Source organism: Acanthochromis polyacanthus, chromosome 23 (assembly GCF_021347895.1).
Source record: "Acanthochromis polyacanthus isolate Apoly-LR-REF ecotype Palm Island chromosome 23, KAUST_Apoly_ChrSc, whole genome shotgun sequence".
Lineage (NCBI taxonomy): Eukaryota > Metazoa > Chordata > Actinopteri > Pomacentridae > Acanthochromis > Acanthochromis polyacanthus.
The window spans coordinates 21,735,232-21,762,425 of NC_067135.1; the positions used below are offsets into that span (position 1 = coordinate 21,735,232).

The following is a 27,194-nucleotide window of genomic DNA, read 5'->3' on the forward strand; positions in this document are numbered from 1 at the left end:
CCTCTGCCCTGTCTCCGTCTGGTTGTCTCCCATCCGCTCCTCTGCCCTGTCTCCGTCTGGTTGTCTCCCATCCGCTCCTCTGCCCTGTCTCCGTCTGGTTGTCTCCCATCCGCTCCTCTGCCCTGTCTCCGTCTGGTTGTCTCCCATCCACTCCTCTGCCCTGTCTTTCCCCTGCAGCTCGGTGCCTGAGTGGAGTCTCGCTTCTCAAGCTGACTCCACTCAGGCAATCAACTATCTCCATGGCTCCCGGACAGCTGACGATCATTCACTAACGACTCACCTCTGCAATAAGTACCGGCTCAGCCTTCCACTCCCTGCCAGAGTGTTAACCAAGAACCACGCAGTTCGGTTTGCTCTCCAGCCTTTTGCATTATCTGTTTGAGTTTCTACCCTGTTTTTCTCACATTTGTTTTCTCCTGCCTCCACTCAGTCAGCTGTCCGGGATCCCCCGCCATCCTCCTTCCGCTCCGGCTCTCCCCCAGACCAGCCTTCACCGGTTTCCCCATCCTGGACCCCCCACTCCTGCCTGGACCCCCACTCCTGCACCCTGGTTTTCCCCCACCTAGCCACCATTACTCACCCCCACACAATAAAACACTTTCTCCTCAACCAGCCTTGGTAGTGTGGCTCTCTGCTCGGGTCCACCAGCTCAGATCGTGACAGCATTAGAAATTGCAAACTCTAAATTGGAGCCCTGTAAGTTTTCTCCCATTTGGTACAACCCTGATTTTCAAGTTAACAATCAGCCGCTCCATTTAGCTGTTTGGGAGCAGAATGGAATCACACATCTCCACCACCTCTTTTCAGATAATACGTTCATGTCATATACAAACTTGCTTCAAAAATACAAAATAAAAAACGGGAATTTTTTACATTATCTTCAAGTTAAAAATATTAAAAGAATCCCAACACTTCAAAGCACGCTCCGGCCGCCGGCATTAGCTGAAGCAATCATAAAGCTTTCTCCAACAACAACTAAAACCCTCTCTAAAATATATAAGTTACTCTTAAGCACTGATACAATACATTTACCTATCTCTAAATGGGAGTCAGATCTATCTATATCTCCGGAACCAGACTTCTGGACTCAAATTTGCGATAATGCATTTGAAATGACAAAATACACAAACTTACAACTCATCCAATACAAAATCCTCCATAGAACACATATATTACTCAATATATGATGAACAAAATGGGATTCTCCGACTCCGACATCTGTCTCCAGTGCTCCCAGAACACTGCTGATACTTATTTTCATGCTCTATGGCTGTGCACCCCCGTAAAAAAATTCTGGACCAACGTCTCAGATAAACTTTCCGCTATCTTAAACTGCAGGATTCCTCTATCTCCAAGTCTGTGTTTACTCGGCGACTTAACGGACCTACCACGCAAACAATCTCAATCCTTACTTGTAGCCCTCGCCATTGCCAAAAAAACAATCCTTGTTAACTGGAAAAATAAGCAATCTCTGAACATTAATCTCTGGTTGAACCTCCTAATAAATCACATTTCAATGGAGAAAATCTCTGCTTCAAATAAAAATCAGTTGTTAAATTTTATACAAACATGGTCACCGTATGTTAACTCCCTTAACTTAAACCTGGTAACCTGACTCTGCCTGTTAGCGAGAGCCACCACATCACCCCAATATATGTTGCTGCTTATGTATGTTGGCATTGTGTAACTAATGATTGTCTTCAGTTAGGAACCCAGTCGCTGTCAGCAGGATCGAGCGGGCCGTATCGACGACAACTTACAGTCAACAACTCCCCAGGATCCTCTGTCTATATGCATGAATGGCTAGCTTGGTGTTACTGCATGCTTGGCTAATCTTCCAGGTGCTGTCCCCTGTGGCTCGGTGTGGTTGGCCTTGTTCCCCGGGCGGCGCTCGGTTTGGGCGGGCGCCGGGTTGCCTCGGGGCCGGGGGTCGTGGGGGGCTGGTGGCGTGCTGCGGGGTGGCTGCTTCTGTGGGGGGGCATGGTGGGCGGTTCGGCTCGGTCGGGTGCCTGGTTTGGGCGCCCGCCGGGTCGCCATCTGCGACTGAAAATGTCGTGGGTGGCGGCCCGGCGGTCGTCTGGGTCTGGCGCCCAGTCGGGTTGGGTCGCCTGTCGTGTTCTCTTCATGGGGGTGGCCGCTTTGTGTGGTGTCGTTGGCCTCCCGTGGTTCCCTTGGCGCTTGTGGTGGCCTGGCGGCCGTCTGGATCGGGCGCTGCCCCCCGGGTCTCTGCTGGGTCGCAATGCGTCTCGGCCGTCTCCCGGTGCCCGCGGCGGGTGCTGTGCGGGGGTGTTGCCCGGGGGCTCGGGGCGGCGCTGTTCCGGCATGGCCTGTTGCTCTTCGGCTAGCGGTTGCGGTTCCGGCCTGGTGGGTCTCTGGGTGCCCCGTGGTACCCTCTCCTCTCCCCCTCCTCCTCCTTGCCTTTTTCCCCCCTCGCCTCCCTCCTCCTGTCTTCCTCCGCCTCCTTGTCCCCTCTCCCTCGCCCCCTCCCTCCTCCTCCTCCCTCCCCCTCGTCTTCCCGCTCTGCTGCCTGTCCTCTCCTTTCTTGTCGTCTACTTCTCCCCCTCCTTCTCCTGCCTTCCGCCCTCCCCCTGGGGGGTGGGGCGGGGGATGGGTGTGGGATGGGAGGGCGGGTGTGGGATGGGGTGGGGGGCTTGGGGGCTGAGGGGGAGGAGGGTAGGGGGAGGGGGACCGGGTGCGGTGCGCGAGGGCGTTCTGGCCTGGCCTGCGCCGTCTGCCCGCTGGGGCGCCGGGGCTCGGGGGGTTGGGGATTGGGGTGGGGGGGTGTATGGGGGGGCACTGGGCGCGCGCGCACCTCCCTCCGCCTGGCTGGGTGGGGCCCCGTTGATCGCTCCTCTTAAATCACTGTGGTGGGTTGTGGGTGGGCGGCATGGTGGGGGAGGGGGGGTGGCGTGGGTGGGTGGCGGGGGGTGGGACGGTGGGGGGTGCGGGGGCTTGGGGTCTGGGGGGCGGGGGGGGCCGGGTTGCGGGGGGGGATGGGGGGGCGGGTGGTCGTGGGGGAAGTGGGGCTGTGGGCCGGTGGGGCGCCGTGGGGGTCCGCTATGGCCCGTCCTGCTGCGCGGGCCTTGGGGCTCTGGCTGTGTCGGGGGGGGTCGCTCCGGGCTCCTGGGCTGGGTCTCCGCTTGGTGGCTCCTGCGGGGGGCTGGGTGGACCTCCTTGGGCTGGAGGGGACAGCTCCCTCCTTTTGGTGGAGGTTTTCATGCATGCCAGACTCACCACACCGGCACCTACCAAAACTCAATAGTGTGTGTTCCTCCGGTTGCTGAGTCAGTGGAGGTTGCTGGGTTAGTGTCTGTGGATCTCACTCTGCTCTATCTATCCTTCTTGTGGCCTCCTGACATCTTCATGATTGATCCAGTTGGGACTTTGTCGTATTAGGTGTTTGTGAAGGGTTTTAGTAAATGGTTTTAAGGTGTGAATTAAAGAGTACAAACAAATAAAATGCACCTTTTCTCTTAGAACACTGTCTATGCCTCACCTTTCTGTCTGTCCTATGTTTGTTTTATGTTTCACTTGGGTGTGCACAGCCCTCAATGGCATAATGTAGGACACAGCTTGAAATAAACATGATAGGTTAATTTGCCATGAGGGCCGGTGATGGTCACAGTCACAAAGAAGAAAAAAAAGTTGCACATGAAGCTTAAGCAATGGCGCCATGAGTGGTTGGTGTCATTTTTGAGCGGACTTGCAGACAAAAAAAAGAGAAAAAAAAAAAAAAGGATTGGAAAAAATGTGAGTGAAAAAAAGTGGGATGCTTTCATCTTCTGGAAGCAGCAGCGATCCTTGTTAGTTGCAACCTGTGTCACAGCGGTACAGCCATGCACAGTAGGCGTCTTTGTGTTACCATGGCGATGACCTCTTCCGTTTTCCGATGAGGCGACAGGGCGCCCCATTCCTGACGATTGTATTTATACCCTCCCCCTTCAACAATAGGTGCCCTCCACAGCTGCGAGTGTGACTTCTTTTGGAGTGACACTCGGTAGTGGAGGGGGAATGTGTAGGGGGCGGTTTGGGATTCAGCCGAAAGGTGTTCATTCTGCCTTTCTCGCATTTCTGCGCATCTTTCAAGCAGACCTGTCAATCAACTGGAGTGCCACAGAGGTGTTAGCAAAATTTCCTCTGTATGACCCGCCCTACTCTGCCTCTGATTGGCTCATCCCTGAAGTTAACCAGTCGAATCAGTGAAGGTAGCATGTACCAGCCAATAACAGGCAGAGGAGGGTTGTTCATGGCTTCATCATCCTTAAGGAAAAGAGGGCCACCTGGCACACAGATATTACTGAATGATGCTCACCAGGGAGCATTAGAAGTGGGTATACGCAATGCTAACTGAAAAATAAGTGGGTATACGCCGTATACCGCCGTATACCCTGGACTACACCAGTGCATCCATCCATTCTCTATACACCGCTTTATCCTCACTAGGGTCGCGGGGGGTGCTGGAGCCTATCCCAGCTGACTCGGGCGAAGGCAGGGGACACCCTGGACAGGTCGCCAGTCTGTCGCAGGGCTACATATACAGACAAACAATCACACTCACATTCACACCTACGGGCAATTTAGAGTAACCAATTCACCTCAGCATATTTTTGGACTGTGGGAGGAAGCCGGAGTGCCCGGAGAAAACCCACGCATGCACAGGGAGAACATGCAAACTCCATGTAGAAAGATCCCAGGCCCACCCCAGGATTTGAACTGGGGATCTTCTTGCTGCAAGGTGAAAGCGCTAACCACCATACCACTGTGCAGCCCTAAACTAAAATATAGAAAAGAAAATATTCAAACATCAAACCTCCCACATTAGCTCAATATGCCATGTATGAGCTTATATTGAAGCATATGTTAGCGTTTACTATCTAGGCCTACATAAACAGACAAAGGGTCGAATATTTCACATCTTGCAAAACCATCTGAGCAAAACGAGCTTGTTTTTTGTGTTTTACATAAAATTACAAGTGATTACTCTTTTCCCCAATATTTCCACTTTCATTTTTTGTTTTTGTTTTGGCAAGATGTCAGCTCTGAGAATAAATAGCATTTCCGTGATACAAACTTTAATTTCGTTCAGAAACAGCATTTTCTTAAGGAGATAACTTCTCTGCTGATATGGAAATGTCCCTAAAAGTGTGTGCCTTATTACCTCTAGCATGTGCTCCGACCCAAAAATGAATAATTAATGATAAGAAACATGATTTGAAATGTATCATGGATACTTTTCTTTCCATCTGATATCTGATCATTTTTTGGTTGTACAAGGTGACAGAATCAGTTTCAGAGTGTTAAAGTTTTACGCTTGGTTTTGCCAAGCACACAGAATTATGATCCCAAACATCATCTTCATACAACAACACATAAGCATTAGAAACACCAGAAAATACTGATGTCAAGTGTGAATCCACTTCAAATCCTCACACTGAGCTAACAATAAATGACAAAAAAAAAAGCATTTCTGAGCAAATTTTAAAACTTTATTCCAAAGTGTGTGAGCACAGAAATACACATTACAGTAACAGACATGTTATTATCACTTTTTGTTTTGGATCCTCTTTGAGGAAAACTGCATTTCTTTTCTGTCACTCCAGGCACTTACAGTATGTTGCTGCGTTAAACATTTGGTTCTGAACATGGGGTTAAGTCCAAACAGACAATAAAACTGCTGTTACATCTGTTAAAACATCAGCGGTGAATATACTTTCCATATAAAAACATCCTAAAAGCATATTTTTTCCTTAAAATTCAATGTACACATCATTATCTTCCCAGTCCCTCCCATCTCAGTAAATAAAACCAGGGGATAGAATCATGACTTACGTAAAATAATTACAATCCAGATTACAAAACAACAAATGCAGACCAAATAGGAAGAAAGAAAGAAAAATAAAATAAAAAGGTAAAATGTGACATAGTAATAAAGTCAGGGCTACCAGCAGAGAGATGTGCTATACACTGTGGTCATAGTGGTTACAGGTTGTACAGTAGCTTTCACTGTCTAAGCATAGATGCACCAGTTTCACTCCAAACCAAACCTAAAAAAAAAATCCAATCTTGTCTTGAAAAATCCTTATCTATCATCACATTTATGGCTGAAAAAAAAATCTACATTTAAGTCTTTTTTTTTTTTTTAAACTGAACTCTTTCTTATCCAAGGACAGTGAAAAAAGAGTGAAAAAAATCAAACTAAAATAAGGAGCTAACAGTGTTACAGACCTTCGCTCTAACATGTTTTGCTGGGAAATACAGGAAGCACTATGTACAGCAAATAATCTATCAGAGAGGGTGTGTTTTGTTTCCTGCTGCAAATTTTGAGTGAATGAAGGGTGATTAAAAAAGAAATACTAGCTTGGTCACAATACAATAAAAATCTGCGATCATGGAGATGGAGAAATATGCCCCTTTACTTGACTTTGTTTGTTGTTCTAACACATGTGAGTTCATATCAGTGCAATATCAGTCATTTCTTATTAATGTTTGTGACGCTCGTGTGAGGAAAAGTGCTGGCTTGCCTTTTTGTTTGTTTACTTATTGCATGTGAGAATTGATCTCAAATGTTGCTTTTCAAGTCAACTGTCAGGGAATTGTAGCACCAGAGAGTCACATTAAGAAATGTGCAGAGGTCACAGGTACGTGAAAAAATGCATAGTAAAGTTAAAGCACCACACTGGTAGTTTTGCATGTTTATGGTTAGATAATATGGTTACTGAGCGTTCTTCAAAGTGTTCTAGTATTCGTGGTTTACACTCATTTCTAATTGAAAATCAACACGTAAAGAATCGTAAGTTAATCAAACTAATAAAATTTACTCAAGAGTAAACAGAGACAAAGAAAAAGCAAAGTTTTTGCATTTAAAAGCAGCTGTTAAATGCTTTAATGACATAAATATTAATCCCACTGTATATTGAATGGCTTTCTGAAGCTAATTATGCATTGATTGAAAGCATAATAAATTGTATTTAGAATATCAGTGTAGCCATAAGGATGTCACCCATTGGTTTGTGGACTACTGGTTTGAAGCCTATGATCTGGAATGTTGGTCTTTTGAAACGTGATAAGTGAGGGATGGATTTGATTGGTCAATCACAAGGTAGTTCTGCCCTATAACACATTCCGCATTATTGTCCATTTACCTCTAAACGGGACCATCACTGACAAATTTAGCATCATGCTGTAAGAAAAAAAATTTAAACTAGTGACTGAGGCCATAAATTCATTCGGAAAATGTGTAATGCAGGGTCATTTTCAGACAGATTTCTTTGCAAACTTCTTTTGCACAGAGGAGTTGCCCCCTGCTGGGCTGTTCAAAAGAATTCACTTTAGTGTCTACAGTCTATGAGGAGCAGAAAGGCTCTTGACTCAAAATACATAATGTATTTCAAGACAGCAACACCTCAGCTAAAATAGTTCTTTGTAATAAGAGTGTTTACACAGAAAAACAGTAGCTTCTTACTCTTTCTGTGGTCTGTTAAATCACAAAATACAGTGCTATTCAATGTTAACTATCATACTTTTTCCAATCTTGAGCAATTTGATTTTCAAACCTTTCAAATGAATGTCAATCAGAATTCTGTCGTTACTCACGAAAACATGCGAAACCACCAGTGTGCCAAGAAAGAGTGATGTCATGGCGATTAATGTAACATCAAGTGTAAGAAGAGGCGGCCATTTCTCTAAAAATGGAAGTTTGAACCGGAATCAATAACATCTGCTTCAGTTAAACCAGTTCAGGAAATCCTATGAAGCACCACTTTCAGCTGTTTCAGACTTTAAAGTTGTGGCTCTGCTGTCTGAACTGGCTCACCTGAAGCAGCCCTGTTGTGTGAGGGGTGCAGTGCTTTCCAAAGGGGCGGCACTCTCCGAGGTAGCCGAGAATGATTCTCGCCAAAAACCGTAAACGAGAAAACAGACACAAAACTAAAACAGACATAAACAATAGCACCATTGTCAGTGATGATCTGGAGAAGAGCAATCACACGGAAGCCTTCTCTTTCCATTTCCTCCCTCCTGCTTCTTCTTTTTTTTTTTTAAACAAGCCATTCATTCCTAAAGGGGACTAAAAGAAAACCCTGAAAATGGTGCCGGTGTTGCTCAGTGAAGCAGGACAGGGGTTCATTTTTCAGTCAGTCACATATTCTGTTCTTATTATTTTTCATCTTGAAGTGTTAGTGTATCACCTCCTGATGTTTCCCTCCGCTCTTCTACCCTCCACCTCCGCCTACTACAAGATCTTGCTGCAGACTTGGCAGCGGCTGACTTTGGAGCGCTCCTGGCCTCCCTTCAGGGTCTCCTGCGCCGGTGAGTAGAAGAAACTCCTGGCTGGGATCCACGGTGGTGAGCCAGAAGCTGTACTTGTTGGCAAAGTAGTGGCAGGTGCCCTTGGCCCCGTTGCACTCAATGAACGGAGTCGCGCGGAAATCCTCCAGGCAGGAGCCAGGCGACACCAGGGATTGAACCGCCGCCCTCGCACCGGCTGCTGTGTGCTGTGGGGGAGAAATTATCGGAGGAATTATTTTCATTAACACTAACTGCTGGAAAAACCAAACAGTTTGACAATGTTGGTTAACTGAAAACATGCATGTATATTAAATGGAAATCTCTGATTACTTGCACATTAACCAAAGCATTTGACACTGTAGGAAGGGATGGCCTTTGGAAACTCCTGCCACACCTTGGTTGCCCCAGTGCGTCTAAACAAACATTATCAGGCGATTTCACCAAGACATGCATGGGCGTGTAAACGTAAATGGGGAACTTTCAGAACTTCTCCCCATGACCAATGGAGTCAAACAGGGCTGTGTCTTCGCCCCAACACGATTTAGTCTCTATTAAGACTGAAAGCAAAAACCAGACATGCAGAGCCATGATTCACGACCTCCAATTTGCGAATGACTGTGCATTAGTGGCCCACACTGAGACTGATCTAAAAAAGAGTGACCAAGTGCTTTGCACCTGCAGCCGAAAACTGCGGCCTGACAATCAGCCTGAAGAAGACTGATGTCCTTCACCAACCTCCACCCAGCCAAATTCTTGGGGAGCCATCCATCTACATTGATGGGTATAAACTCAATCCAGTGAACAACTTCTGCTACCTTGGTAGTATCATGGCATCTGATGGCAGCCTGGATCTTGAGATCAAGTCCAGAATAAGAAAAGCCAGCACAGCATTTGGGAGGGTCAAAGGTTGTCTCTGGTCACAAAGTGGCATCAGACTATCTACCAAGTGCAAAGTCTAGAGGGCAGCAGCTAACTTTCAACTCTGTTATATGGGTGTGGCATGGTATCCATACCAGCGACATATCAGCAATTAGACAAACTGCAGCAACGCCACCTAAGAAGTTTAATGCAGATAAGATGGCAAGATAGAGTTCCTAACATCGAGGTCCTCTCCAGAGTAGAGATGGGATTTATCGCTCTTTGAGGGGAGCCAGATCTTGGTGAGCCGTTCCTTTCAAAGAGCTGTTCAAAAACTGGCTCATTTGGCTCATTTTTATATTTATTAAATTTTAAAAAGCCAGTCTGAATTTAGATATCCCACCAATATGAGTTTGAATTATTCTGAAATATTGATTCTAACCTTATTTGACATGTGTGGATTAGATTTTAAAGTCTGCCACTTTTACAGTTGAATGTTGAGTTTTCAGGTGTCTGTGCAAATTATTTGTGGAGCCTGACTTAGAATATTTTTTTGACAAATACTGCATTACCCTTAGAAATATTTTTTGACAAATACTGCATTTACCCTTACTGTCTGCCACGAGAGAAAAGTGCATCCAAATGCTGCTTCGTTTCCTTAATTGGCTCATTTTGTCAACGACGACGGACTGACTCCTCCTCCTCATTTAGACCGCTCGCTGCTGCTGCTCTCCAAGGCAGGGGGCTCTCATGTGAAAGCAGCATGCACAACGTGGCGTGACGCTATTTGCATATCCAATAAGCACCGCGCAGCTGGGCTGCGCTCCTCCCCATGTAACTGGGAAAAAAAAAAGAACGGTTCCCAGCTGCGCTCGGTTCCCATCGTTCATGTTAAACGAGCCGTTCAAAAGAACCAGTTTGTTCGTGAACGTCACAACACTACTCCAGAGCCAACATGCCATCGGTATCCACCCTCGCCTTTTGGGGGCACAGTTGCGCTGGGCTGGGCATGGATGTCTGCATGAAGGATGGAAGGCTCATCAAAGACATCTTCTATGGCCAACTGGAAGAAGGTACACGTAAGAAAGGTGGACAAAACTCATGATTCAAAGATGTCCTCAAGAACAACCTAAATAAGTCAGGGCATTGCAGTTGCATCCTGGGAGGAAACTGGTCCTAAATCAGAATGCTTTGAGAAATGCAGTCTGCATAGCATATCTAGAGTAAGACTGGTCGAGAGGAAGCATACATCCATCGTAAACAAAGGCGAATGGAACTGTCCTCCCAGCCTCCTCCCGACTCTGATGATCTCACCTGCACATCATGTGGTCGAGTGTGCAGATCCAAGATTGGCCTAGCTAGTCATAAACGCAGGGATCAAACATTACCTTCAAATCTGGGGTAGTCATCGTCTCATGAGACGTACAGTGAGAGATACACTCTGTATATAATCATGTCTTTGTATTGTTTATATCTCTATATCCCCTGTGTGTTCTGCTCTTTTTTTTATTTCTGTATATTCTGTTTGTTTAATATGCCTGCTGTTTACTTGAAGATCCCTTGGGATAAATAACACCTACCTACATACCACCCTATTATAGTCTTTACCTTCCTTCTGATTTTCTTTTTTCTTTCCTCTACATATTTCTAAGATGAATTTGAATTGAAATTGTGTCCTTGCAACAACTGACCCATCTTGTTTTGTCTTGTTGTATCATGTTGTCCCATCTGGCTATGGATCAAACCGCTTAAAATCCAACTGTTAGTATCTGATGAGTAATTCAAGAAAGGTTACATACTTTTGATTTGATTCTTTGTGTTTATACAGCTTCTGAATGTGATAAATGTCATTGTTTCTGCAATTTTAAAAAAATAATGCAACACATCTTTCAAACTTTTTCTTAATTTATATTTAACATTTACACAATTTGGCTGTCAACATAGCCACTGAATAGCTGGTTAACCTGTTAGCTTTCCTGCTTTCTCAGCTACATAGCAAAAGTTTGGTTTATCCACAGCACAACATTCATTTCTCTCTATACTTAATGTCAAAAGCAGAAGGAGGATCAGAGATCACAATGTCCAATAGGAGTGAATGGACTCTAGCTGACTCGTACAGATCTATGTGGACTGTTGACTTACCATGAGGAAGGAGTATCCTATCCAGAGACTCCTCCAGCCGGGGGGACAGTTGGGGAATGGTCATGTCCTGACTGTGGACAGCCACAGCCTGAGATGGAGCCTCACACACTGAGCACCTGCAGTGTTCATGCAAGAATTGATTATTTACACACCATGCACATGTATGATATGCTTGCTTATGTAGCGAGCAGCGTTGCATAGGTGCAGTTTGACAAGGCCTAAGCTACCTGCTGATGTATGGCTGTATCTGCTCCTCGGCAACGGGCATCATGGGTATGGGTGCGGTTGTGGAAAGCCAGTAGGATTTGTCGTTGCGGCTGGCATAGTAGCAGATCTCGTTGGGGGAGCAGTAGAGGAAGGGGATGGTGTTGAACTTGGGGAGACAGGACCCTGGCTGACCTGAGATACAAAGAGGAGGTTTTGCACTTTTAATGGATCATCTGCAATGATAACCCAGTCACATCAAATGAAAACTATGCCTGGAAGCGACTGCTGGCATTACATTTGAACTTTGTAATCCACAAACAAGAACCAAATGCCTCATTTTAAGCTCAAGAATGGCAAAATTTCTCGTGTTTTCAATTGAAATAAAATCTGTGTTTCCATACCAAGATCCTGGTTGTGTGCCTTCTCCTGCCCTTCACATACAGCAGACTGTATCCTTCCCACAGTTTGCTCATGCCCTGAGGACACATGGGAGGCTGGGAGTTCTGGCTGTGCTTCACCAGAGTGAAGCCTATGCTGAAACTGCGGCCGACGCTGTCAGGAGTGCCGGGACGACCGACGTTACCAGGGACCTGAAGATGAGGGAAATAAAGGGACATTTGACCACATGTCAGAAATAAGAGGCAGCAGCTGCTTTTCAGGTAAACACAGTAATTATATTGTTTGGTATGTGGAGATTCATGGATAATAGAGAATTATGATGTATTATTAATAGTTCTGCGTTTTTATAGTCATACATAGTATTTCAATGTCTTGGCCTCAGTGGTCATATACTGCAAGACCCTGAAAACATTCAAAATAATTGAATCTAATGTATTTTTTACTTTTATTTTGTGCTTCATGTCATTAATTGGACTCTTAGTCTTCAAAATCAGACTAATCCAAATTTTCAAGTCGTTTTGGCGGATGAATAACTTTACAGTTACATGGTATATATATTTCATATACTGAATTCATCAAAGTGTCCCTGCAAGTGAGTCAAAGTTTAATAAAGACATAAAAGGGACACAACACACATACATGTACAACAACATTTTTTAGTGATGAGGCAAGCTTTTGGCTGAAGAACAATACAACCAGTCAATTTCTGTTATTATTACAACTATAAAATCCAAATAATGGTGAACATGTAGCAGTGTGAGGGCAAACCCTGTAGCAAAACCCGCTTTATCGTCTATTTTCCGCCAAAAACGATCATAATTTACAAAAAAGACCACCAAAGTGTTTTGAACGAGATTTGAAACTAGTGGTTGAGACCATTCACTCATTAGGAAAGTGTTTATTGAGGTAACAAATCAAATGCGGAGTAGACTTATTTTCTAATAATTTCTGTGCAATTAGATTTCATTTTGCAGCCAGAGGAGTTGCCCCGTGCTGGACATGAGAAACAATGCCCTGAGGACACTTTCAAACAGGCTTCACTTTTAGACCCCAGAGGCTGCAACCATATTTCAAATGCAATATATGAGACAAAATAGAAAAAGAGTTGACAACAGTCAGACTAATGACCTTGCTCTCCAGTGAGTCCAGGGAAGCCAGGAGGTCCACCATCACCGACGAGTCCAGGCAGACCGGGCGCTCCGGTCCTGCCAAGTTTACCGACTCCACCAGACGACCTGTTAGGACCTTGCAGCAGGACATAGTTTACACTTATTTTCATGATATATTTATAAAGTTTCTTTGTCTCTGCATTGTTAAAGCACATTCGATTAACTGGACTGCCTTAATAAGGACCTTCAGAAATATTATATAAGTGTAAATAATCTCAAAAGTATAAGGAAATCATGCAACACAAAGCTATGATGGTTTATGTGGTCAAAGTCTATCATACTAAAGATGGAATAGTTCCAACAATTTGGGAAATTAAAACGATATAACATTTCTTTCCTACTAAGAAATAAACAGACCATCACAACCACTCTTGCATCTGTGAGAGGCCTGTTAGCATAAAGCCTGGATGCAGAAAAAGAAACAGCTGTGAGGTCTGTATAAAGGTCACAATATCTACCCATACGCATCTTGTATGTTCTCAGTTAAGATAGTATATCACATTTATTTAAGCTGAACAAAACAGAAATATAAAAATGCCCATGTGTAGCTTATTGGGATTGTGCAGTGAAATAATTTAGATGAAATTCTCATCTCTGCGTTAAGCTATGCTAACTGTCTTCTGGCCCCTGGATTCATATTTTATTGAAGATACATAAGAGTAGAATCACTCTGCTCATCTAACCCCTGGAAAGAAAGAAAATAAGCACAAAACACATGAAATATGTCATGTTTCCCAGAAACTACAATGTGTTATAATGTGACTGAGTCATAAAAAATGGTGGAGAATAACATGTATTTAGCATACTCTTAACTTCGGCTTTCACCACTCACCGGGACGTCCGGGGCATGCCAGGCTGACCGGGTTCTCCAGGAATACCAGGGGTTCCCACTTTCGCCGGGGAAACCCTGGTCTCCGAAGGGGCGGCGGAAATCTTCTGGTGGCAACATTGATTCCAGGGAAGCCCTTCCGACCAGGAGGCCCTGGAGAGAAGCAGAAATAAAGAATAAATGTGCGAGTGTGAAAAGAGGAAACAATAGAGCAAGAAGGGGTTAAATTGAAAGGAATTGGAGGATGGAGAAGTTCTTAGCATTATAGTTAATCTCACAGAAGAGTGTCCATTCCCTGCAACCCCATAATCCACTGCTTAAATTCTATTCATATAGAGTCCTCCTACCTCGTAATCCCTTTGGGCCTTTGCCTCCAAAGTAACCAGGGTCACCAGAGAAGCCTTTGAGACCAGGACCTCCGCTGAAGCCAGTGTCACCGCGCTCTCCTGAAAAGCACAAACACAATGTTTCCTTTTTGTGTCTGTGAAAAACACACAGAAAAAAACGTGGAAGCAATGTAGTTCTGTCATGTCACCTTTGAAACCAGGGCTCCCGGGAAGTCCGGGGCCTCCAGGAAGTCCTGATTCTCCCTTTCTGCCCGGGGGAGCTGGGAATCCAGGCAGCCCTGAGTCACCTCTGTCTCCCTGGCTGTTCCAGGACCAGGCGGCCCGGAGGACGCTGGAGGACCTTGGAAACCTGCAGGAGAGCGAAAGCGTTATAAGGTGGAGAAGAGAGGAAAGAAAGGACGGAAAAAACAAATCAGATAGAGAAAATGTATTTTACCATATTCTCCATCCAATCCAGGAAGCGGGGTCTCCCAGAGGGCCAGGGATGTCTGATCCAATAACTGCACCAGGAAGTCCAGGCCGACCGAGGGAACCCAGGGAGTCCAGAAACACCTGATACACAGAAAAAATGCCTGTCTGTATTTATCTTAGATTCAGTCAGTGTTTTTACTTTTCCTTGAGGTCTGTCTCACCTGGCTCTCCTCTCCCTCCTTTTGATCCAGAAAATCCTGGACCTCCAGGATTAGGAGACACCTCTTTCTCCCTTTGCACCTGGAATACCAGGGGCACCAGGGCGGACCTCCTGCACTTCCACCTGAATACAACAAAATGTCAACAGCAGTTAATCTTCCTCATCTGCAAACTGCAGCAGTCAGAAGAACTGTTCACACGGTATGTATCAAATAGCTTGGGACTTTTAGCCAGTGGGAGGGCTCTCTCCTCGAAAGACTTGGCTGACTGACTTATTTCTGTACTATGGCCTAGCGTTATTCTTTGTATATGGGCGTTAGAGCATTTGTCTCAGTAGTAAAGATGTCCTGAATCAAGACTTTTTGCTTTTTTTTGATTAGCCTGTAGCGCCTGGTTGCCACCCAAGGAAGTAGTCACTCAGACTCTGAGAAATTCTGTGCTTGCAAGCAGAGAGCTTTGTGGGTTTAGCTAGCAATGGGCATCATGACAAACACTTCAATGGCCTCCAGCCAGAGCTCATATGTAACAAAAGCCAGGATCAACAAGGATGATGTTCTATGTCCAGTGACATATGTAACAGAGCTGTGTGCTCATTGACTGAAACAGCAACATCAGTGCAGGACAATGGTCCACAATTCATGTAATTAATTTTTGATTGATCACGCTGATTGAGAAAATTGTTTCTAAACTTGCATCAGCAGCGTTCTGCCACAAATTGCTCCTTCCCTTCATGCCACCTGTGTTCTAGTAGACAAAAATGAAGGATCCAGGACTCAGAGAACATCACCACATATCCACAATGACAGTCTAGACAGAGGTCTGTACCTGGAGTTCCAGTGAGGCCTTTAGGTCCAGCAAGGCCATTAAGTCCGTCTAAACCAGGGATCCAGGCAAACCTGAGAAAACGCAACACTGTGAGTGTGTCTGACTGAAGGTGACACTCATATTGTAGCCTGTTAAGTTTCCACGTCTCATTTGGAAATTAAAGCACAGTTTTTCTCTCACCTTTGGATCCTGGACCTCCAGGACCTCCAGGCAGACCAGGAGTCCCATCTGGCCCTCTTCTTCCTGGGAATCCAGGCATACCCTTTGGTCCAGGGAAACCAGGGAGCCTGTAGAGGAAACACATGATGTCAGTATGTAATAGTCGCTTTCTATTAAAGCAGACTCTCTGGTGTTTTGAGGGACATTATGCACCTGGTCATGTTTATTGGCTTATCTGAAGATATATGTCTCTTACCCATTATTCCAGGCCTTCCTCCTTCACCTGGACCACCCTGCCTCCAGGGAAGCCTGGACTTCCTGGAAAGCCGTTGTCACCAGGGCGCCATCATTGGCACGACCACCTGAAGTGAGACCATCATTATGTTAGGTCGAACATCTCAACTCAACTTTATTATAAAAGTACTTTAAAACAGCAGTCGTTGAAACAAAGTGCAGTACCATAAACTATGAATTAAAACATTAAAACAATAAATAAAACATACACAAATTAGACAACAGCACAATAAAACAAAAGCAGAGTCTCATGCTGTGTCAAAAGCCAGTGAATAAAAATAGGTTTTAAGTTTTGTTTTAAAAACCGACAGTGAGGGAGCCTCTCTGATATGCATAGGGAGATTATTCCACAATCTGGGAGCAGCAACAGAGAAGGCTCTATCGCCTCTGAGCTTCTGCCTAACTTGGAACCTCCAGAAGCAGCTGAACAGCTACTCTGAGGGTTTGTGAAGGGGCATGAGGGTGGAGCAGCTCAAAGAGATAGGGAGGGGTCAGATCATTTAAGGCTTTAAAAATAAATAAATAAATAAAAGAACCTTAAATCAGCCCTAAAGTGCACGGGGAGCCAATGGAGGGAGGCTAAAACAGGCGTAATGTGCTCATATTTCGAGTGCTGGTTAAAAGATGGGCAGCAGCATTTTGAGCCAACTGGAGATGCACTAGGGCAGACTGGCTAGCTCCAAAGTATAGTGAATTACAATAATCCAGTCTAGTTGTAATAAAGCATGGATCACCATTCGAAGTGCTCTGGTGTTAGAAAGGGCTTCACCTTGGCTAACTGTCGCAGGTGAAAGAAGCTAGCCTTCACCACGGCACTGATTTGGGCCCAAGTCAACAGGGGGAGACTCAAAAGGGCCACTGGGACCGAACACCATTACTTCAGTTTTCTTTTCGTTAAAATGTAAAAAATTTAAGTCATCCAGGCTTTAATGTCATCAAGACAGGACAGAAGCGGTGTGACGGATTGACAGTCTTTCTTTTCAACAGCACATAAATTTGTGTGTCATCTGCATAAAAATGGAAGGCGATGCCATGCTTCCTGAGGATGGATCCCATAGGAAGTAGATATAGGGAAAAAAGGACAGGCCCTAAAATTGAACCCTGCGGGACCCCAAAAGACAACGGAGCAGGGGTGGATTCAAAGATATTGAGGCTCACATTCATAGTTCTGTCAATCAAATAGGACCTAAACCACTGCAGTGCACTACCACTAATGCCCACCAAGTGCTGCAAACAAGATATTAAAATGTTGTGGCCCACTGTGTCAAATGCAACAGTAAATTCAGCAGAACAGAAACCACATAATCCCCAGAGTCGTTTGCCAGAAGAACGTCATTAAAAACCCGAAGCACGAACAACTTTCTCTAAAATTTTGGAAAGAAAGGGCAGCTTGGAGATTGGTCTGAAGTTAGATAAAACTGTGGTGTCGAGGCCAGGTTTCTTAAGCAGTGGTTGAACTACAGCATGTTTAAAACTAGTGGGGACCACACCAGTGGTCCCCACTAGTTGTTAATGACAATTAAAACTGACTGCCCAATACATGGAAAAACTCTTTTAAAAAACGAGGCGGGATGGAGTCATGATCGGACCCTGATGGCTTTATGTGGCCGATAATGTCTATCAAACACGACAGAGTAACAGGCTCAAATTTATCGAGCCCAGCCAGGCAGCAAAGGCAGAGGGGTCAACGGCAGGAGTTGAGATCAGAGCCCTTGTGCTAACAACTTTATCAATAAAAAACTCCTGAATGTTGATGCACAGTTCGATGGATGCTTCCTGGCAAACAGGCTTGAGAGCATTTAAAACAGAGTCAATGGTATTAATAAAACTCGAGGGTTGTGGCGGTTTGACTCAATGACTCCAGCTAAGTGAGCCCTTTTGGCTTAATTAACTACAGTCTCTCCAGCAGTCAATTAAAATTAAAAACGACACTTGCAGTTTGTCCTTCTTCCACCTGCGCTCAGGTCTACAACACTTCCTCCTGGCTGCTCTAGTTGTGTCGTTGAACCAGGGCTCCAATTTTGCTCTATGATGTGCAGAACATCCTTATGGTATGTATCAGAAATGTCACAACTAGTGGACTTTGCTGATTTATTGGGATTGTAGTCTGGTAGAACAAGGGTTCTTTCATATTGATAGGTGCTACTGGGAGCCTTTTTAAATTTTTTCAATGTGAATTTAAACAATCTTCTCCAAATTCAAAGTAACTTCTGCTGGTCCTGTTGTTTCTTACCTGGGAAGCCTGAATCTCCTGGCTGGCCTTTCGCTCCTGGCCCTCCAGGATAACCATAAGACTCTCCAGGTAGACCTGAGCAACAAAACATGTCAGTCAATGGAGGTATGTGTATACTGGATTAGCCGATAACAGATTTGCTAGAGAACACATGCATGATGTTTCAGCTGTGAGTCGATCTGATATTTACACTCACCTTTGCCACCAGGTCGACCAGACTCTCCAGGGTTGCCAGGGAAACCAGATGCACCATCATCACCCTAAAAAATCCATCCAAACTTCGATATCACCGCCTGAACTTGCTGCATATTATCTCTGTAGCATGTGTGCATTTTCTTACCCGTGGTCCCGACATGCCAGGGAATCCCATGATTCCAGCTTCTCCCTTCGGTCCAGGAAAGCCTGGAGCTCCGGGTTGCCCAGGGAACCCGGGCTGTCCTGGCTGTCCTTTACTCTGTTCAGCAAAGCCGGGAAGTCCAGGCAGACCCTGACGTCCAGGTAGACCCGGCAGACCTTTGTCACCTGTGAAACCAGACAAAGACATGAGCTATATGGAGCGAAATTACACACTTTCGTCATCCTCATCAGTATTTTGACTGCTGATAGCAAATGCTGATGTAAAGTTGTTAGTTGATGCTGTATGTCTCGTTCATGTGTAATTTTGAGGATTTAGTGGTACCTCTGGGTCCAGGGAAGCCAGGAAGGCCGCTGCTTCCAGGGTATCCAGAGTCTCCTTTCTCCACCAGCTCTGATTGACGAGGAATACCAGGCAGGCCTGGAAGGCCGGGGTATCCTCTCTCACCTGCAGAAGTGAAAACACATGAATGTTTTTATAAATGGCTGTTGATCATTTCACCTGACTTGTACTTTTCTGTGGTGCTCTAAAAACAGCAGCAGATACAAATATTAATTCTGAACTGATACTAATGGTGTCACCATCCTCACTCTACCTTTCTGTCCAGGGAATCCAGGTCCACCTGGAAATCCATCTCTTCCAGGGCCTCCAGAAAACCCTTTACCTCCAGGAAATCCTGGAGACCCAGGGCGACCTGGTAGTCCAGGGAAACCCATTACTCCTGAAAAACCTCTTTCACCTATGGGAGTGAACAGAAAATAATTATTTGTCACTATCCTCTACAAAGGTAAGAAATCTCTGACAAACAGATCTCTGACCTACCTTTAGTTCCTGGGATTCCTGGGATTCCCTCTCTAGTTCCTGGTCCTGGAGGTCCGGGGGCTCCCCTCAGCCCTGGTGACCCAGGAGTGCCAGGCAGTCCTGGGGTTCCTTTCATTCCAGCAGGCCCTGGGAAACCTGGGTCTCCTCTGTCTCCTTTACGACCGGGGAAACCTGGTGATGGACGGATGATGGATGGTGAGATGGGAAAAAGACAGCAGACACCTAATCTACATGATCTAAATTTTAAATATGGAAATATGGGAAATGGTTCCTGAGAATCAATTTGGAAAAAACTGTTTATCATATGAATGTAAATGTCATTTAGTCACATTCATAACATGTAGGTGAAAACAACAAATACTGAGCAAGAAAAAAACTTACCTATTGTACCTCTAAGGCAATGCTTATTAATAAAAATAGAACAAAATCAATTATTTCTATTCTGAATACACACAGCAACACACATACACACAAACAGCAGACAACAATGTAATCACACACTTACCTTACATTGTTTTATTGCCTTGATTAGGCTGCAATTGCACTTTAACTGTAGAACAGGCAGCTTTCATGACGCCAGTTTAGACAGTATTCAGTGAGTTTTATAGATCTAGACATTTGCAAGAACAAATGTTTAATTATGATGCTTTCAAGTGCAATTCCAGACTGAATTTGTGAGATTCAACGAGCTAAAATTTGTCCTACAGGAGAGGAAACTAAACACTACTGTTTACATTCTTAAAACAGGACACATTTTCAACACATCTTTAAGTTGGAAAGCATCATATCTGCCATGATCGAGTACAACGCAGGGATGTGTCGAAAATGAAAAGCCTTTTTAAGAGTGCAAAAAAGCCACTACGTTCAGTGCAGGAGTGATCAAGTTACATAGCATCAAAAAAACTTGCTGTCACACAAATATATTGCGGTTAATTCAGCAAACACGTGGCTCTGATTAAATGTAAATATGCAGTATCATTGAAGGTTAGTTCTGGCAGCAAAAAAAAGAAGACTCAATAAGAAAAACAAATCGCAGAAACATCTCTTGAGAAATGTTTTGGTTCTGAATCTCTCACAAATAAAATATCCATCTTCTTCTCTGAATGAGTCTTAGAGTTGGGTGTGATGAATTAATTGCCTTCAAGCACCAAAGGTTTAGGTGTCTTTTGTATTTTCTGATGGTGAAGATGACTGAAGCTTTTTCTTGATTGTGCAAACACAAAGATATTAGTTAGTAACTAAAAGACATTGCATTTAAAAGCTGGAAAATCTCATTTAAAAGACACAAAATGAGCAAACATTAACATCATAAGCAATGCACCAAGAATTTTTGTGTTTTTTGCTCCAGAATTACACAGTGCTAATTACGTACTTGTAGATGAAAGATGGCTGAAATGCCATTGAAGGTGTTTTTCTCTGGCAGAAAATGTTAGCAGAGTGATAGACATAGCAGCGTATGACTAACATCGGACCTCCTGACAATTCCTATCAGGACACCAGCTCTTTTCTAAAAGATATTCAAGTGGAAATTCTCAGAGTGGCGGCAGAAAAAAGCTAGAAAAACATAGGAGCTGGTGTATTGCCTTTTAAATAGGAACAAATCAAAACATATGCTCAGAAAAGTGCTATATGGACGATCAGCTTAGATTGAACTCTCTCTTATAGTCCTGTTATGGTGTGCTTAAGGACAATGAAGGACACTTCTTATCATGAGATGTTTGAAAATTGTCACCATATTGTTGGATTCTGTCTTGATTTGTTTCAGGAAACCTAGCATCAACACCCCAACACAGACTCCATGTTCACTAAATGATGGAGATGGACATTTGTTTGCAGTGCAGATGAGGAACAAAGCAGCAGTCAAACACTTCAGCTGGTGAAGTGAACGCATGAACAGCGAGAGGATGGAGAAATGGAGGGATGGATGATGGATGGGGAAGGGAGAGAGTCTCACCTTGGCAGCCTACAGCGAATGACCCAACACCAAGAAGAAAATGATGGAGGGATGAGAGGATGGATGGAGATGATGGTGGTGGTGGTGTATAAGAACGAGGGAGGAAAGAAAGGAAAAGTGGGACAAAGAAACAGACAAAAAAGAAGAAGAGGACATTCTTTTGGGTGATGCAGAGTTTAAATAAACAACAAAATGGGCAATTGCGGTGGTGAAAGAAACATGATGACAAAAGAGAAGGATGAACCGACACTGATAAAGGGATGAGACGTGAAAGAAAACCAGCTGAGATCAAACAAAATGATGTTTTCTCTTCTTTGCTATTGATTGAAAGACATAAAAATCTCCGTTTTTGGATGCCATCTCTCGGATATACTTGAGTGTAGAATCCTACAAAAACTAAACAGAAGTCTGGTGGGCGAGGGTTGCTGAATGTTTTCTCTCACCTGGAGGTCCGCTCAGTCCCTTTGCACCGGGAGCTCCGGGCCGACCAGTGATGCCACCAGTCGGATCACCAGGAGGTCCAGGAAGTCCAGAAATACCAGGCAGACCGTCGACGCCACGTTCCCCCTTCAGCCCAGGAACACCAGAACGAGCATCAAAACCTGACGGGGGAATCAGGAAAACCATCATTACTGAGACTGTTTCTGCACTTCAATTCCATTAATGCTCCTTTGTTCTTCTGATCCATCACATTTCAGAGCAAAATATTTTACATTAAATTAGTGATGGACTAATTATCAACCTGGCTCACTATTAGAGGAAGTATTGAGCATTTGTCCACTTGTCTTTATGGATAGGTTTTTAGCCTACATTTCACTGGACTGAATGGTTTCAGTGCACAGAGAAATGATTTTATGATCAGTAACACGTTTAAAATTGTACAACCATTTGAAAAATCTGTTGCATTTTTAAGTTCTGCAGAAATAGAACCGTTTGGATCCCACCAGAACTGACTGTGACACTCTGAAGGAACAACATACAGCAATAAGCTCTCAGGATAGAAAGACTGTTGGTGCCAATTTAGCTTCCTGCATTTCCACATTGATAATGTGTTAATGCTGCAATGGTAAAAGTGCTTAGAAATACTTTTTTGGATTTGTTTTTGTTTATAGGCAGCGACATACACTACCGGTCAAAAGTTTGGTGTCACCCAGACAATTTCACGTTTTCCATGAAAACACACACTTTTATTCATGTGCTAACATAATTGCACAAGTGTTTTCTAATCATCAATTAGAATTTCAACATGATTAGCTAACACAATGTAGCATTAGAACACAGGAGTGATGGTTGCTGGAAATGTTCCTCTGTACCCCATGTAGACATTCCATTAAAAATCAGTCATTTCCAGCTAGAGTAATCATTGACCACATTAACAATGTCTAGACTGTATTTCTGATTCTTTTAATATTATCTTCATTGGAAAAAAATGGCTTTTCTTTCAAAAATAAGGCCATTTCTAAGTGACCCCAAACTTTTCAACAGTAGTATATACATGTATCTCTGCACTGGAGTTTTCTTATAGTGTCACATTAATACGATAACTTCAGTGTTTTAACGCTTCAGATGTATGAACAGTTCAGCCACAAAGATGTTTTTCCAAATTTATCCAAAGACAAGAACACAGTAATCCAGTAACTAGATGTAACAAAGCTAACAAAATGAAGGTTAGCTCAATTACATTTCTGGTCATTTGTTGACTGGCTTTCAGCTGTAATTGTTCAATTAGATGAGCTTTTATTGAGTTCGATGCTTATTTATGTGAATATCAATATTGTATTACGTGCTGTTTAGGTATAGTTAAGTAAAAACGGCTAATTTAACTGTGTTAATGTGTTGCTTCTCCAGCCTTACCAGGTGATCCAGGTCCTCCCGGTGTCCCAGGTAGACCCTTGTCTCCAGGGATTCCAGGTAAACCGTCCCGTCCTGGAGCTCCAGGCGTAGCTCCCAGAACCTCCCCAGGCTGGCCTTTGCCTCCAGGACGCCCTGGACCGCCGTCCTTCCCCCTGTCGCCATTGAAGCTCTGTCCTGGAACACCTGGAGCTCCAGCGTCCCCTCTTGGTCCAGGGAAACCTGCCGGGAGGAGGAGTGGGTGAAACAGCGGAGGTGAATATCACTGATTTCTTTACACAATGACAGTGATAAGAAGTAATTAAGTGAATTCCTTTTTAATGTCCAGATAGATCAGCAATAAACCTTAGTTAAATTCACAGAAGGAGCTACTGGACAGCAACTGGAGTAACAACAACCTGCATCTGATCTTAAATTTTGTGTATCAGAGGCCTTGTGATTGGGATATCTGCCTATAAACTGCAGGGAATAAACTCCTTTCACAGCAAATTTTCATTTATTTTTTCCATTATGTCTATATTCAAGGTATCAGTGACTGTTTCATCCCCAAATATCATCAGGAAATCCAGCTTTTTCTCTAATGAAACTCAGATTTTCATGGAAGACTTTAGCTTATACACTTTTCCCCTGGATTATTAGTACCAGATTATTAATACATCTACATCAATAAACAATTTGTTTGTCCTTGAACAACACTACAAAATGTACATCCAGAGATTTTTTTGTTTATACTTGTCAGAAGTTTCTAAGAGTAAATCTAAGAGCTAGCTAACAGATGGCACATATCATCTGTATATATGTTTGCATAGTCCAGCTGCTTTCTAAGATCCTGCATATTTCAGCTATTTTAATCTACATTTAACAATTACTGTTCACAGCACAAAGTCCTGGTTCTGATTCCAGTCTGCCTAACAGTGAGACGGACCTAAACACCATGCTACCTTGTGGTCCAGGTTGACCTCCAAAACCAGGATCTCCTCTCTCTCCTTTGGCACCATCGAACCCTCGACGTCCAGAACCTCCTGGGAAACCTGGTTCACCTTTAGGGCCTGACAGGGACAAAAAGTAGAGCTCTGGTTCTTTAGATTTGTTGACTGAACATTTTTTGTACACACACACACACACACACACACACACACACACACACACACACACACACACACACACACACACACACACACACACACACACACACACACACACACACACACACACGTTTGTTTTTCTATACCGGTGGGGACTTACCATTGACTCCCATTCATATCTAACTCCTAACCCTTACCCTAACCCTAACCTTAACCATCACCAAATCAATGCCTAACCCTAAACAAACGTTTTTGCACTTTTACATTTTTTATTAACAACAATATGGCCAAGAAAACGGTGTTGCCACCCGTGGGGACCTCATTTTAGGTCCCCACCGTAAGACAAGTCCCCACTTTTATAGCAAATAGTCAGGTCAAAGTCCCCACCAGTATAGCAGAAACAAGTACACACACACACACACACACACACACACATATATGTTTGTTACATATACTTTAGCATCAAAATGTAGTTTGGTTAGTAGACAGGATCATTACAACAGCGGATGTCAATTTATGCAAAGAAACAGCATATGTGTATATACATATATGTATATATATATACAGTGCCTTGTGAAAGTATTCGGCCCCCTTGAACTTTTCAATCTTTCGCCACATTTCAGGCTTCAAACATAAGGATATAAAATTTTAATTTTTTGTCAAGAATCAACAACAAGTGGGACACAATCGTGAAGTGGAACGAAATTTATTGGATATTTTATACTTTTTTAACAAATAAAAACCTGAAAAGTGGGGTGTGCAATATTATTCGGTCCCTTTACTTTCAGTGCAGCAAACTCACTCCAGAAGTTCAGTGAGGATCTCTGAATGATCCAATGTTGTCCTAAATGACTGATGATGATAAACAGAATCCACCTGTGTGTAATCAAGTCTCCGTATAAATGCACCTGCTCTGTGATAGTCTCAGAGTTCTGTTTAAAGTGCAGAGAGCATCATGAAGACCAAGGAACACACCAGGCAGGTCCGAGATACTGTTGTGGAGAAGTTTAAAGCCGGATTTGGATACAAAAAGATTTCCCAAGCTTTAAACATCTCAAGGAGCACTGTGCAAGCAATCATACTGAAATGGAAGGAGTATCAGACCGCTGCAAATCTACCAAGACCCGGCCGTCCCTCTAAACTTTCACCTCGAACAAGGAGAAGACTGATCAGAGATGCAGCCAAGAGGCCCATGATCACTCTGGATGAACTGCAGAGATCTACAGCTGAGGTGGGAGAGTCTGTCCATAGGACAACAATCAGTCGTACACTGCACAAATCTGGCCTTTATGGGAGAGTGGCAAGAAGAAAGCCATTTCTCAAAGATATCCATAAAAAGTCTCGTTTGAAGTTTGCCAAAAGCCACCTGGGAGACACACCAAACATGTGGAAGAAGGTGCTCTGGTCAGATGAAACCAAAATCGAACTTTTTGGCCACAATGCAAAACGATATGTTTGGCGTAAAAGCAACACAGCTCATCACCCTGAACACACCATCCCCACTGTCAAACATGGTGGTGGCAGCCTCATGGTTTGGGCCTGCTTTTCTTCAGCAGGGACAGGGAAGATGGTTAAAATTGATGGGAAGATGAATGGAGCCAAATACAGGACCATTCTGGAAGAAAACCTGTTGGAGTCTGCAAAAGACCTGAGACTGGGATGGAGATATATCTTCCAACAGGACAATGATCCAAAACATAAAGCCAAATCTACAATGGAATGGTTGACAAATAAACGTATCCAGGTGTTAGAATGGCCAAGTCAAAGTCCAGACCTGAATCCAATCGAGAATCTGTGGGCAGAGCTGACGACTGCTGTTCACAAATGCTCTCCATCCAACCTCACTGAGCTCGAGCTGTTTTGCAAGGAAGAATGGGCAAGAATTTCAGTCTCTCGATGTGCAAAACTGATAGAGACATACCCCAAAAACATAGCCCATGAAAGGGGATCAGGTCTGCAACCATTTTTAGATTGACCAGAATGTATTTGTTTTTGTATTAATGTTGTTGTTGTTGTTGTTTTATTTGTTTGTTTGTTTTCTCTTTCTCTCTTCTGTAAAAGCCCTTCTAGGGACGGACTTTGCAAATTAGCTCTGGCTATAAATGTCATAGTGTTATACATGTTTATTGTATACACTGGTCCCTATTAAATAAACAATAAATAAATAAATAAATAAGCGACTTGCAGCTGTAATTGCAGCAAAAGGTGGCGCTACAAAGTATTAATGCAAGGGGGCCGAATAGTATTGCACGCCCCACTTTTCAGGTTTTTATTTGTTAAAATAGTTTAAAATATCCAATAAATTTCGTTCCACTTCATGATTGTGTCCCACTTCTTGTTGATTCTTGACAAAAAATTACAATTTTATATCTTTATGTTTGAAGCCTGAAATGTGGCGAAAGGTTGAAAAGTTCAAGGGGGCCGAATACTTTCACAAGGCACTGTATATATATATATATATATATATATATATACACACGTGGACAAAATTGTTGGTACCCCTCAGTTAACGAAGGAAAAACCCACAATTCTCACTGAAATCACTTGAAACTCACAAAAGTAACAATAAATAAAAATTTATTGAAAATTAAATAATCAAAAACAGCCATTACTTTTGAATTGTTGATTAACATAATTATTTAAAAAAAACAAACTAATGAAACAGGCCTGGACAAAAATGATGGTACCTCTATAAAAGATTGAAAACTATTTGACCAGAGTGACATGATTAACTCAGGTGTGTCATTTA

At 43.6% G+C, this 27,194-nt stretch overlaps 1 protein-coding gene across 1 annotated transcript in view; it reads right to left on the bottom strand.

Moving 5' to 3' along the window:
• Positions 1 to 5,464: 5,464 nt before the first annotated feature.
• The window catches only part of col4a6 (collagen, type IV, alpha 6), a 207,370-nt gene continuing 185,640 nt past the window's right edge, over positions 5,465 to 27,194 (bottom strand). The window contains 33 exon segments of the mRNA XM_051943848.1: positions 5,465 to 8,314; positions 8,316 to 8,492; positions 11,287 to 11,340; positions 11,342 to 11,402; positions 11,514 to 11,685; positions 11,895 to 11,930; positions 11,933 to 12,081; positions 13,017 to 13,137; positions 13,894 to 14,043; positions 14,238 to 14,336; positions 14,426 to 14,539; positions 14,542 to 14,586; positions 14,674 to 14,699; positions 14,701 to 14,762; positions 14,764 to 14,789; positions 14,870 to 14,921; positions 14,923 to 14,984; positions 15,681 to 15,752; positions 15,755 to 15,763; positions 15,873 to 15,976; positions 16,104 to 16,149; positions 16,152 to 16,193; positions 16,196 to 16,213; positions 18,379 to 18,453; positions 18,575 to 18,638; positions 18,719 to 18,900; positions 19,058 to 19,180; positions 19,329 to 19,472; positions 19,556 to 19,726; positions 21,510 to 21,518; positions 21,953 to 22,111; positions 23,364 to 23,582; positions 24,302 to 24,409. Of these exon segments, the coding sequence (XP_051799808.1) occupies positions 8,231 to 8,314; positions 8,316 to 8,492; positions 11,287 to 11,340; positions 11,342 to 11,402; positions 11,514 to 11,685; positions 11,895 to 11,930; positions 11,933 to 12,081; positions 13,017 to 13,137; positions 13,894 to 14,043; positions 14,238 to 14,336; positions 14,426 to 14,539; positions 14,542 to 14,586; positions 14,674 to 14,699; positions 14,701 to 14,762; positions 14,764 to 14,789; positions 14,870 to 14,921; positions 14,923 to 14,984; positions 15,681 to 15,752; positions 15,755 to 15,763; positions 15,873 to 15,976; positions 16,104 to 16,149; positions 16,152 to 16,193; positions 16,196 to 16,213; positions 18,379 to 18,453; positions 18,575 to 18,638; positions 18,719 to 18,900; positions 19,058 to 19,180; positions 19,329 to 19,472; positions 19,556 to 19,726; positions 21,510 to 21,518; positions 21,953 to 22,111; positions 23,364 to 23,582; positions 24,302 to 24,409 (3,035 nt within the window). The 3' untranslated portion in view covers positions 5,465 to 8,230.